Source organism: Lingula anatina, chromosome 10 (genome assembly GCF_051362555.1).
Source record: "Lingula anatina isolate TDL-2025a chromosome 10, LinAna3.0, whole genome shotgun sequence".
In the NCBI taxonomy this organism is placed as follows: Eukaryota; Metazoa; Brachiopoda; class Lingulata; order Lingulida; family Lingulidae; genus Lingula; species Lingula anatina.
Window position 1 is genome coordinate 9,852,690 of NC_141776.1, and position 13,620 is coordinate 9,866,309.

At 38.0% G+C, this 13,620-nt stretch overlaps 1 protein-coding gene across 1 annotated transcript in view; it reads right to left on the reverse strand.

Annotated features, from left to right (window-relative positions):
- Positions 1–3,044: 3,044 nt before the first annotated feature.
- Positions 3,045–13,620, reverse strand: part of LOC106153054 (uncharacterized) — a 77,260-nt gene continuing 66,684 nt past the window's right edge. Inside the window, exons 39-45 of the mRNA XM_086997510.1 lie at positions 11,913–12,002; positions 8,329–8,481; positions 7,685–7,943; positions 7,265–7,434; positions 5,641–6,621; positions 4,535–4,609; positions 3,045–4,196 (exon numbers count right to left, since the gene is read on the reverse strand). Coding sequence (XP_086853636.1) covers positions 3,715–4,196; positions 4,535–4,609; positions 5,641–6,621; positions 7,265–7,434; positions 7,685–7,943; positions 8,329–8,481; positions 11,913–12,002 — 2,210 coding nt within the window. The 3' untranslated portion in view covers positions 3,045–3,714. The remainder of the gene's footprint in view (positions 4,197–4,534; positions 4,610–5,640; positions 6,622–7,264; positions 7,435–7,684; positions 7,944–8,328; positions 8,482–11,912; positions 12,003–13,620) is intronic.

The window sequence follows — 13,620 nt, forward strand, 5'->3', positions numbered from 1 at the left end:
AGTTCTGTATGTGCTTCTGCTGTTCTCTACATTTCTCAAAGACCCATGCACATTCATTAAAATGACTGGTTCATCAATCTCCGTTTCATGTTCCTTAAAATTTAAGGGTATAGATGGCAGAAATAAAGTTGTGAAAAATAGAATCAACCAGCCCCGGGATAGCCACACCTGAATTAAATATCATACTAACATTCCCGGAAACCTATGCATATCCTCAATGGTAAGCTTATCAGCCCGGAAGGTTTCATGTTCCCAACTGTAATGGTGTAAGGGTAGAAGCACGAATAACGATGTTAAATTTAAAATCAACTTCCCCAGGGACGGCCACACCCAATGTCACAAAAACCCAGAAAGACCCATACACATCCCCAAAGACAGATGCTTCAATCCCCATAGCCTTACGTTCCCAGCTTTATTGGTCTACGGATAGATATAGCAGGAATAACAATGTCAATTAGACTCAACCGCTCCCAGGAAACCCCCCCCCCCCCAAAAAAAAAAAAAAAAAAATCCGAAGTGCCCTTCCAAATTCAAAATAGTATGTAGCCACGTTTCATGTTCCTAGCATAAAATACGATGTAAAAATTAGAATAGACCACCCCCAGGGTCGACCACACCCCAAGTCACAATTGAATTCCGAAGAGCCTTTGCAAATTCCTATAATGATAGGTTTATTAATCCCCGACGTATCAAGTTTCTAACTATGATGGTTTAGGAAGTAACAATGTGAAATAGATTATGCATGTACATAATCAAGAAGTTATAAAGAGATATAACTTCTTGATATAATAAATTGTCCACCACAGGGAAAGCTTGACCAATGTAAGCGTACCTAGCCGAGACAACCCCGTCCCCATTCCAATTCTACCTCTATAGAACTTCACACTAGCTATTTATTGACAAAGAAAAAATTCTGGTTGCAAAATGCGTTCCGGTTGAAAAATTCATTTTCACGATTTTCTTTGGTTACAAAATGCGTTGCAGTTGCAAAATGCGGCTCTACACCAGTTTTATGAATCCCCAGTATTTCATTCTCCCCAACATCTATCTGGACAGTTGACCGTTTCAAATCATTCAGATTTCAGACTTTCCGACCTAAGCGTTTTCATTAAGTATATAGGCCAGGAGGTCAATCTTTTTAAACGACCGAGATATTTTCGAAACATTTATGTTGCATATCAATAGAAAAGCCTATTTTTACAGCTTGTTATTGCAAGTCATAACATTTATGTCATAGTTACAAAAAAGATACTTCTATAACACGAATAATGGAATAGACGGTTTGTTAAAGATATTAATGTACACTTAGTGTGGAGATTAAAACCTCTCTGCCTAGTAGAGTTCTACAGTGGAAAGACATACATTCTTGCTACTGTGTACTAGCCACATCTATAAACCTGCGCCGTCAATCAAACCACACATGGTCAGTTTTATGCCCTAGTTTAAAGGCAGGCAATGTGTTTATTTATACACTTCGTTTGTCTTATACATCTAGTGCCTTAGACCCGCCATGATTCAACGTCCAAATATTGTCGTCCTGAAATCTGAAAAATCTCAAAACTAAATGGGTAAAACAAAAAACTAGCTTTATGCTTTCCGTCACTGGACCGTAGCTCTTGAAATAAAGTACATTATTTATAGAAGTTAATCTCACGGGTATCTACGAGAACATCTGAAAATAACAGCTTCATTAAACTCCAACGAGATAAAATACGCACTATCATGAGAGTGAGTAATGTTACTCCCCCCCCCCCCCCCCCCCCCACACACACACACACACACACCCCATTTCAAATGCACGCGTCACTCTGGAAATCATGGTCTAGAATGAAACTTCATATCGACCTTTACGCCTAATTTCCACATCCAACCAGAACTGAAACATGTTTGGATACAATGTACCATGAAGTGGTAATATACTACGAAGTCTCCTAAGGGTCCTTATTTTTTAACCAATGAAGTCGCCTTCTATCATGAAGTAGTAATTCTTATCCTATGAAGTGGTAATATACCATGAAGTATCTTAACACACGTTATACGTGTTTCCTTTCGGCGCATTTACTGCCCTACGCCTATACTTTATTATCAGTGTGATGATTGACGATCGTTTATATTACGGTCAGTCAACCCACCTCCAGAAAGGTAGAAATTCCTTTAAAGATGACTGCGATTGACGTTTGTTTATGTAACCGTCAATCAAACCGTCCGTATGTGAGCTTTGATTGACACCTATCAATCTCTTTCGACCCTCGTATCAATGTTACGGCCCATTGGCATAATAAGACAACCACCCTGAAATAAACCGTGATACATTTGTCTATCACAACACATTGTCAAACCGAGTAAAGATTGCCGAGCAAATAAGAGAAAATTCAGGCCTGTAGCGTCTAGCCTATAAGGGGAAATTCAAATTTGCAACAGCTCTCACCCCAGCTAGGTGGACGTAATGGAGTTTGATCGGAGTCATTGGTTGCCACGTAAAAGACAGTGAACCTATCGCCAGCTGCCAATCACCTATGGCTCTCAATACAGAAATGCATTGTATTTTTCACACCACAGACCTTGGCGCAAGGCTCCTAATTTTTGGACACACCATCGTTCTCAGTCTTGATTGTACGAGAAAAAAATAATATTCAACAATAGGCTATAACTTTAAAAACAATTTTCTTTGTGTTGATATTTTATGGAAAATGTGAATTGCCCGAGAGATCAGTCAATCTTTTGTCTTTCCTTTGCACTAACTCATCTGTTCAAAATGTAAAATTAAATGCATGGGTCTGTGCGTGTGTGTGGGCGTGCATGCATGTTTTGCGCTCTTGTTCAATTCCATGTTCCGTCTTATCTCCGGTTTTTCATACTGAATATGTTAATAAATAGGTATGGGGGGCATTGGAATGTAGGAAGAACTGAGCTCCCCCACCCCGCCTCGGACTCTTTTCAACCACAACAGTCATACAGCTTGGCTAGCTGCTTCACTACATTGTTGTGTAAATGCACGCGTGTGCGTGTGTATTTGTTTGTTAAAGATGACAACGAAGATGAAGTTGACGAAAAATTAATATTTATTACGCCTGAAAAAATAAGCAGATATAAAGTCAGTCTTATCAGAGTTTGTATAATCTGTGCAACATACATGTATACCTATAGCCTTTGAAGTTCTTTACAATAGGTAAGTGACACTTGCGAATTACAGTGTGTCTGTAGGTAGTTTTCTATGAGAAGACGTACACTGTAAATGCACTGCAAACTACAATCGACCCACAAAAATAAATGAAAATAATAATGTAAATATTAAAAAGTATAACTATGTGCGAAAACAATGTAAAGTTTTACTGAAGAAGGTTGGCATTCCCCCTACATGCCCATTGATACCGGTAAATTTACACTTGCTGAACCAAGTGCAGGGTTTGGTCGTGGCACGAATCCATTTATATATGTATACATGTAGCTCGTGTTTGCGAATGAAGTGAGAATATAAATTTCTTTAATCTAGAATAATTAATTTTTTTCTTGGGTAATTGATATCAATTAGAAACAATATTTAGTAATACTTTTATCTAAATAATTGATAATTCTTGGGTAACTGAAATGGCACTTAGAATGCTTAATACTGATCTTAAGCCTTCAAGTGCGTTTTGTCTATAGGGACGGAATCATTTGCCAAGATGATACTGTTCTGGTTGAGGGGTACCTTTCCTTTTGACGTTAAGAATATTATTTCTTTTCAGGGAGCTCAAACTCCTGTCCGATAGGTTGAATATTCCTGTCTTTCAAGGGCGGTAAAACTTGTCGGGGTTGGGATGGACGGAAACTAAAAGAAAACTGGTGCTGTACAGGGGGAGGACTGCAAATGTTGACATCTGCCGTGTGATCTTTGACAGCGGAATCATATCCAGGAATCTGAGCCAAATACGGCGTGTTTCCATCTGGCTTTGCGTTCGGTGGCAATGTATGTTTCTTGCAAAGCCCTTGCACTTCACGGTGTGAACGCAATGATGAGACACTGGGGGTGCACTCCTGCGTCTCCCTGACATATTTAACGGCATTCACTCGAACCTTTCTTTTTTGGAGCAACAGGCAACGTTGTATCATAAACACTAACAGGCCAAGTACCAAGAGCGCCCCAACTACTCCCACACCTGCTTGGAATCCCATCGTTTGGTACCATGCTTTGAAAGGGGCCTGCCCGACAGTACCTGATTAAGGTATAGTATTGTTAAGAATAAACCAAATTAACTATCATAAAACCAATCTTGATTTGGGACAATACACTTACACAATACAAATGTGCACTTGTCTCAGTTGTAAAATCTTTATGCAAAAAGTGAATCAATTAATTGTCATTTACAAATTAAAAAAAATCACTTCACTATTACAATACGTTAACTATATTTCCAAGTAATTATGTCATTGTAAATAAAATGGAAACATATCATTAAACATATGATCCACCCACATTCTACATCTTATACAATTAAAACAACATTCACTTGGCAATCCCGTTTATTCAATTCGCCACAACATTTGTACATACCATTTGCAGGTGTTGTTACCGCTGCTTTTGTTGTAGTCATGCCAACGTGCTCTTCACTAAGCGTCTCTGTCGAGCCTGAGTAGAAAAAAGTAAAACATCACAAAAACATCACAACAAAAGGAAACTAATGGTTCTCCAATTCAAACGGCATTTTAGTCGTAAGAATCACTCTTGTAAGTATAAGAGAAAAAAAAACAGTTCTCCTTCACACTGCTTATGGTGGTAGTGCACAGAATAGGATATTGTCCATTTCAATGCAATATTACATACTGCACGACAGCAAAATCAACACCAAACCTTAATAAGGTATAACAGGTAACAAGGATATTGAGAATACAGGATCAGAACGGCAATGCCGCCGTCAAATATTGTACAATCAGCAAAATTATTAGTTCTTTCAAGTTATCAGGGCCGGAAAATTTGTAAAGTACAGTTCATGGTGGAAAGAAGGTCAAATGTCAAATTCAAGGTCACAGTAAGATTGCCAATATTGGCTTCGTATTTAAGTTCAATGGGCATTTTTCTGTAAGTTTTTGAAAAATATACATGTTATTTTGAAATTTTCCACCGTTGAGCATTATGACATTTGTACATGTTTAATCACATAGTCTTCTGAAATAGCACAACTCCTTAACCGTATGGAAAACAAAACAAAAACAAAAAGAGCTTACTTACGCCGCATGCACAACAAAAATCGATTCGATGACTAACATACCTGCGGATCAAATACAGCCGACCGACTTGAAAGCCTGCCGCATAGTCCCAGCGGGGAATCTATTCATTGTCTATTAAGGGATTGCACGGCAAGCTTTAAGAAGTTCGGCCATATATGATCCGCGGATCTGTTAGTCCGCGGATCAACTTGTTCTAAATGCACCTTAACAGTGCATTTGACAAGCTCTTCAAAATGCAACAAAACGGGGGTCTCTAGCTTACGGTTTCCAAATAAGAGCAATTAAAATACATAACTGTTGTGCAGACATTCCTGTATAATTACTCAATCAACTAAACACCAGATACCGGTATGTTGGTTTTCAAAAAAAAAAAAAAAAAATATCGTTTACATAATTTGAAAGGTTGCTGAACGGGTGGTGCCTTAAACTAACCATAGAAAGCCGCAGACAGGTTGTATATTCCATCCATATTTGTTGACGTTGTCCAATCATATTTACCGGTCTCTTGATCAGTTTCTGAATATCCAGGCAAAGACGAGATCGATGTAGAGATTGAGGCACCGCCTGGTTTTTCTGCGACGTGTCCGTATATTGTTATTACGACTGGTAAGATGGCAGATCCTGGTGGTTCACCTCCATCTTCCGCTACTATGAAGAGTTCGTACCGAGACTGAGCCGGGTATCGCATCACTGTCAACTGCCCAGTGTCCTGGTCGACAGCAAAGGTGTTGTTAGGGTTGCTGTCACCAGTGAATGAGTAATGAACCCTACCGTTTGACCCGCTGTCTACATCTACTGCTACAAACGTCCCAATAATACGCCCTAATGCTCCAGAGGCATCCAGAAGAATATCTGGGAAAACTAACAACTGAAACTCTGGCGCGTTATCATTCACATCTTGGACGGTGATAGATACTTTCGCGGCAGTGCTTTTAGGTGGCTCGCCCTTATCAGTCGCAACTACTGTCATAATGAATTCTTTCTGGGCAAGGTTCTCGAAGTCAAAAGTGGTTATAATAAGGATCTGTCCCTGGTTGTCGACACTGAAGAAACCTGCGCCGTTACTACCGTACATGGAATACGACAATTCGCCATTTCGACCTGCATCGGCGTCTATAGCACTTACATTTGTGATATTATTCTGAAATATGATGGCAGACCCTTCAACAGTGTTCTCAAGTATGCTGGTATTGTACCATTCATGTGCAAAGGAAGGACTGTGAATGTTTGGACCAATGTGGACAGAGCAGTCGTCGCCGTCGTATTCATCAAAGCATTCACACTGGTTCGCTGAAACACATGTACCATGGCCGGAGCAATTGGAAACGTCAGCACAGACGGGTTCGTCACAGCGGGCTCCGAGCCAGCCAATGAAACACTGACATGTGTCGAATGACACACATTGTCCGTTGTCTGAAATATTTCATGTAATTGAGGAGAAAAAAGAAAACATGTTCAACGCAATAAATAATTACAAAGATAAGTTATAACTATTTATAAGTTTTCAAGGACAGAATCACAGCTTAAAACTTGTTTGTGATGTGAACTAAAACCATTATGATGACAGATAATGCACAACATACTGTAACAGCAAGTTGATTTACACGGAATCCATTAAAGAAGCGTGTAAATAAAACGCTCTGTAAACACAAATGGATTTATGTTGGTGTGTTAGTGAGCACTTAGACCCCATTCCCATAAATATTTAGATCGATCTATCCCCCTGGGGAGTCTCACAAAAGTGGTGTCAGCTTAACAGGCTTAAATGTCTGCCCCGCCTACTAAAATCTGTAAGGGGGTAATTAACTATGGTGCGCGCTCGGCTGACTGCAATTTAGCGTGAACCTCCCAGGGAGTTAGGTCGATCTAAATCTTAATCTCTGGATCGATCTAAATCTCTGGGAATACACCCTTAGATTCACTTGTAATACGAAGTTAATTCTGGCCACAAGTTTCAGAAAATAAACCAAGATAACGGGAGGATCTACATGTAGTTAAAATTACGTACATCAAGCTGTGTACAATGCACGCCTTTTTATTGGGGAAAAACGCTTACCAGAACAGTAACCAATAGCTTCACATGAAAAATTGGAACAATCACTTCCTGAAAAGCCTAGTTCACAGTCACAAAGGTTGGGTTCCAAACACACGCCGTTCCCTGAGCAGTTGTTCATGAAGGAGCAAGACACAGTCGCACAGGTGGCGCCACTGTAGCCATCATAACACCTGGATTTGTTATTTATTAAATTGGCAATAAAACGGGACATGCATCTTAAGATCTTAAGGCAATATAAAACTAAAATTTCTTGGAGGAATGTCCTGTTAAAGCATTAATCAACTCAAACCTTAATGTTAAATATCTGTTTCCAATGTATTTAAATAAAATGTGTTGGTCAGCTTTCACACATGAACTGCATTGAATGTAAAAACATGAATCACCTTAAATAGCGGGTGGTATCTCTGAAGAAACACTTACCTGCACATTGTATGGTTTTCATTGCCTTCAATGGCCACACATATCCCATGTCCATTACAATCATTCAGCATTGAACAATTTATCACCTCTGAACAGTTATCTCCATGGTAACCGTCATAGCACGAACAAATGCCAGGAGAGGTACATACGCCGTGCAGAGAGCAGTCATTATTGGAGGAACAGTCTGGTAGAGCACAACCGTTACCATGCCAACCAGAATCACATCTGCATATGTCGTATCCTACACATTGTCCATGCCCTAAAGACCGGTAATGGGTAGATTGTAAGAAAGATGATCAGTTTAAATGGATTTAATCAACATAATTATTTTAATACACACTTCTTGTTTTTGGTTCCAAAACTAGTAAACCACAACAGCTCGAACTCATCTTAGTATTGGGTTTTTAAAATTCACTAAAACAGCGAGTAAAACTTCAGAAAGCGTGTATTTAAAAGTGACTGAGGACAGAAGTAACACGTTTACATTCTACCCAAGAATCTAGATACAGTTCAACAGGCGGTTTACGTTTTTCATTAGACTTCGTCTAAACAAACCAAATGGTATTGCTGCATTGTCAATAACGTACTATTCGGATTCAATCTGAAAACCAGTTTATCTTTTCAAGTCAAATAAGAAAAACAACCTGAACATGCCGCCAAACTTTCACAGGAAAAGACCGTACAATTTGGCCCCGCCCATCCGCTGTCACATTTGCATACGTCAAAATCCACACAGACCCCGTGACCGGAACAGTCAGATACGTTACTACAGGTGGCATCGATGCTACAGTCAACTCCTACAACGATAGATAGATAGATAAATGTCTAATTTCAAGTATATTGATTTTTAATTTTAAAAAATCAAAATTTTACTATAATATCAAACCGTTAACTGAATAATGTCAATTGTTATGTCATGGACCTATTTCCTCCGAAACTTGAAGCTATGTTTGTTTTACTTCTTATCATCTTCTTATGGTTAATAATGCATTTTTCCTCCGCCAAAGAGAAATATATTCACTTATTTTTGTCTGTTTGTTTTTCGTCAGTTTGTCACCAGCCTATTAACCTGCATTTTGATGACATTTTCATGATAGTTCAGAGCGTAAATTAAATTTTGGTAGGGGTCCGTGACCAGGATAACGATTTGAATCCAAAAATAAACAAGGCAGCAAAGCTGTCAAATGTACAGACAAAAAACAGAAAATAAAGATGCAAAATAGGTCATTTTGTCAATTTTGATGCAATAATAAATAATGCTTATAATAACACAGTCAGTTAACACTGATTTTTAATCATGCACAACAGGTAACATGGTCAATAACAGGAGCAGATCCAGAGATATTTTCTGACAGTATTCCAAAGTATCTTTGTTGATCCATCCTCCACTTTTGATGGTCTTCCAACAGAAAAAAATTGATACCAGTCAATGTAAACTTTAAAATCTGACCGTCATCTGAAAGACCCAGAAGACGGCCTCAATCCACCCCTGCAATAAGATTACAGTTTCTGGACCATGAGAGTTCAAATTCACATAATGAAAATCCCAATATTTGAAAAATGTTGACAGTGCATAAAATAATATTACATATTGTTTAAAGACATAAAAACCTATGCAACTGCTTATGTGGTAATACAGAAAATCTGAAGAGCTTCGGGTGGATGTGAGTTGAAAATGCCAGTGTTTAGAAAAAAATTAAAGAGGAAACACAACAACAACAAAAAAATTCCAATAAAGCTGCTATTCAAACTTTTAATCTTGCTGTATTAACATGATATGAATAATCCCAATGTGTTTGAGGATAATAAGGCACTGTTATTCATCTATAGCATTAATGTTGGCATTACACAATTTTTTTTCTTTTGTAAACTTATTTGCAATATTAAACAACATTTACCTGCATAATTATCACCAATTCCTAATTATGTGACAGTTAAGAGAGCTTAACCTACAGGACTTGAATGGGAAATCTCAACGTGTGTTTTATGTAATCTTATTTAATGGGCACTTGAAAATTAATCAGGCAAGTAATTTTGTAGCTCTGAATTTAGCTAGTGATTATCCCAAGGGACAATTACCACCATCCATAAACAGTAGCCCCACATAGCACTCTATAGAGCTGCATTGCTTCCAAAACAGAAAACAATCACACTGATTTCCAACACAAGCTACACTTCAGTCCTATGAAACTTTTCAGTAAGTTAGAATATCATAAGTAAAATGGTTTTTCCTTAATGGTCATCCCAGCAGCGATGTCCAAAAAAGTTTTTTTTTTCATCTTTTATGCAATTTAACATAATACTTAACAGCACAATGGCCATCAATTTTTAATAATAAAGTAAATGTATCATAGCTATTCAAAAGATGTGACTAGCAATGGTATTCAAGCCAATGGAAGTTCAAAGACTAAGTCACATCTTGAAAATGTCCATATGTGAAAATTTTAATTGTAACAAAAAACTATATAATTTCCAAGAAAGTTAACCGATATAACAGGTTTTCCAACTGAAGCTATAATTTTATAGTGCTATGCTACATTTCTGTAAGTTTGAGAAGAGTAAGTGACTTGGTTTTCCTTTAATGGTCACTATGGAGGCATTGTCTAAAATGGGGTCGTCTTCAATTTTGATGCAATATTACATAATGCTTAACAGCATAATGACCATCAATTTTTAATAATAAAATAAAAGTATCATGGATATTCAGAAAATTTGATATGGAAAGGTCTTCAGGGCCATGGAAGTTCAGAGTCACAACTTTAAAATGCCAAAATGTAGGCAAGAGATAACTGTACTGAAATGAATTTCTTTCCACTTTCAACACTTTTTTTTACATATATCAAAATAATCAATTTACTGTCGTTTTCAAATGATCAACTAAGAAAGTTGTTGACATAGGAAAAATATCAATAGAACAATTTTAAATGTCCAATTTGTTCCATTCTGAGATTCTGAACATGGTGAATGATTGAATCTGACAAACTGCAAAGATATGAGTTAATTTCCATTTTTGACACTTTATTACACAATGCACAATAACAGGTTTACCATCTGAATAGTGAAAAAACAGCATAACTTCCATAAAAATGGCCTGATCAGGCTGATTTTCGAACTTGACCTGCGTATTATGAATATTCATCATTTCAGTAACTTATAAGCCAAAAAGTAAAACGATTTTTCGCTTATCGTGTTATCGGTGTTGCATTTATGCTGAAAAAAATGAAAAAATAGCATAACTTCCACAAATATGGCAAGATCATGCTGATTTTCGAACTTGACCTGCGTATTAAGAATATTCATCAGTTCTGTAAGTTTCAAGCCAAAAGGTAAAACGGTTTTTCACTTATCCTGTTATCGGTGTTGCATTTATGCTGAAATAAATGAAAAAATAGCATAACTTCCACAAATATGGCCCGATCATGCTGATTTTCGAACTTGACCTGCGTATTATGAATATTCATCGGTTCTGTAAGTTTCAAGCCAAAAGGTAAAACGGTTTTTCACTTATCATGTTATCGGTGTTGCATTTATGCTGAAAAAAATGAAAAAATAGCATAACTTCCACAAATATGGCCCAATCATGCTGACTTTCGAACTTGACCTGAGTATTATAAATATTCATCAGTTCTGTAAGTTTCAAGCCAAAAGGTAAAACGGTTTTCCACTTATCGTGTTATCGGTGCTGCATATATGCTGAAAAAAGTGAAAAAACAGCATAAATTCCCTATAAGTGACCCGATCATGCTGATTTTCGAACTTGACCTGCGCATTATGAATATTCATCAGTTCTGTAAGTTTCAAGCCAAAAGAAAAAACAGTTTTCCACTTATCGTGTTATCGGTAAAAGTGCACGGCGACGACGGCAACGACGGCGACGACGGCAACGACGGCGACGACAGACGCAGATGACGGCTATATGTACAGACACATCTGTGTCTGTACATAAAAAGGATTCTTTAAAATTGCAAGACGGCTGGGATAATGCCTTGAATGTGTTCACAACTATCACAATTTATCAGCGCACAGGCTCCAGCTGAGATCTGCGCTACCGGTATACTAATGCTTTTCTTGTTATTATTTCTTACATAAAAATTATATTGATAAGTGATTGAAAAACTGTTAGCAAAAACAAATATTTGACATGGAAACTACTTGTTTACAAAACTCTCAACATAGAGTTTACGTTCTTATTTTGAACATTAAAACCGTAAAACCGTAAAAAGCGTACCAATAAACCCTGCTGCACAGCGACATGTGTTCGTCTTCTCACACACACCGTGTTCCTCGTCTGTACAGTTATTTACGTCAAGGCATACAGCTAAATGGGAAATATAAGGCAAGTAGATTTTTATTAAAAATTACATTGCTGTTTCTACCTGGTTAAGATACTTCATGGTATATTACCACTTCATAGGATAAGAATTACTACTTCATGATAGAAGGCGACTTCATTGGTTAAAAAATAAAGACCCTGAGGAGACTTCATAGTACAGACTTGACATTTAATATGGAATATTTTTTTCCAAATCATTTTTCATCAGTTTTGCTGACTGAAAAATGAAAATAAGGGTTAAACTCGTGTTTTAATAACTTTTAATCATCTCTTTGATGTCATGGTGACATCAGTCCATTAACTGAATTCGCCAGAGAAGCAAACAAAAGCACATTGCCTATTCTATGTCATATGACAACCATTACAAGAGATATTTTGGATCTCCATATTTTCCAAATTATTGTCTGTTAAAAAGTTACACGCTCCACAAAGGACTCTCATGTCAGTGTAGTAGCGGTCGCTGTTACACCTGACCTTTTCTGGCTACTACCAGCGCTCTGAAGTGGCAAGGCATTCCTTTGGATAGGTTTTTAGAGTTCAATCTGGAATTGCATTCCAGGCATCGGCCAAAATCTGTCCAATTTGGCCCAGTTTTGTTGTAGGACATGTAGGCCATTGATTGGGCGAGTAATGGCCTGCCCACATATTGTCTATGTGGTTCAAATATGGCGATTTTGATGACCAAGGTAGCTGCTCATTGCCTTAGTTCTGTAAGTAATCTGCTGTTAAAAGTGCTCTGTGTGAACCGTCAATCTCACCGTGCAACCGAAAATTGTTCCAAAGTTGCCCCCAATCAAATGAGAGTCAAGTGGTTCCCAGATTATTCCTTTATTTGATCTGGTTCAGGTTTTCGTCGATGACTACCATTGGTGTTTTAGCATCAATGTGGTATCCACTCCAAAACCTGACGCTGTTAATACCCTATGTCACTTAAGACGCGACTCACGCTTCGTCGTTGGCCTCCTCTTGATGTCTGTAAACTCTGTTTTGACTAGTTGAGCGGCACAGGAAAAATCTGACCTCAATAAAGAAAGCCACGAGGTTTCAGTGTTCAACCCAGAAACGGTCAAGGCCCCCAATTCATTAGAGAAATATACAACGATGTTTTGTTGTTTACAGTGGGTTCCTCGTGGGTCGTCTGGTACTCTAAAACCAGTTTGGTGTTTACTAAGGGCCTTGAAAAATGCGTATTGGTGGCAATTTACCCCTCATTCTGAACGGACTGGGTGGTTTTTGTTTAGTTGCAACAGCATATTCCGCAAGACAGTGGGTCCTGTACTCGGTGGTAAGATGTCAATAATTGGGTGTGGCCTCTGTGTAGGTACATCAGTCCGGGCATTACTCTATAAAACTGCGCGGACCGTTTCGTTTGGCGCAATTATCTGTCTGGCAGTGTATGTCTTTTTTGCGCCATTCTGCCACAGATTAACAAATTTGTAAAGCACTGCATAGCTCATTTTACACACTGCAAAAACGACCACGTGCTTGCAAAATTTCAAATTCTTCTATGCACTAGTTGCCGACATATGGATACATTTTTGACAGAACTATGCTTTGCCAAAGCCAAGCTTTGACCTGCCCAAAGGAGCACCAACCAATTAAA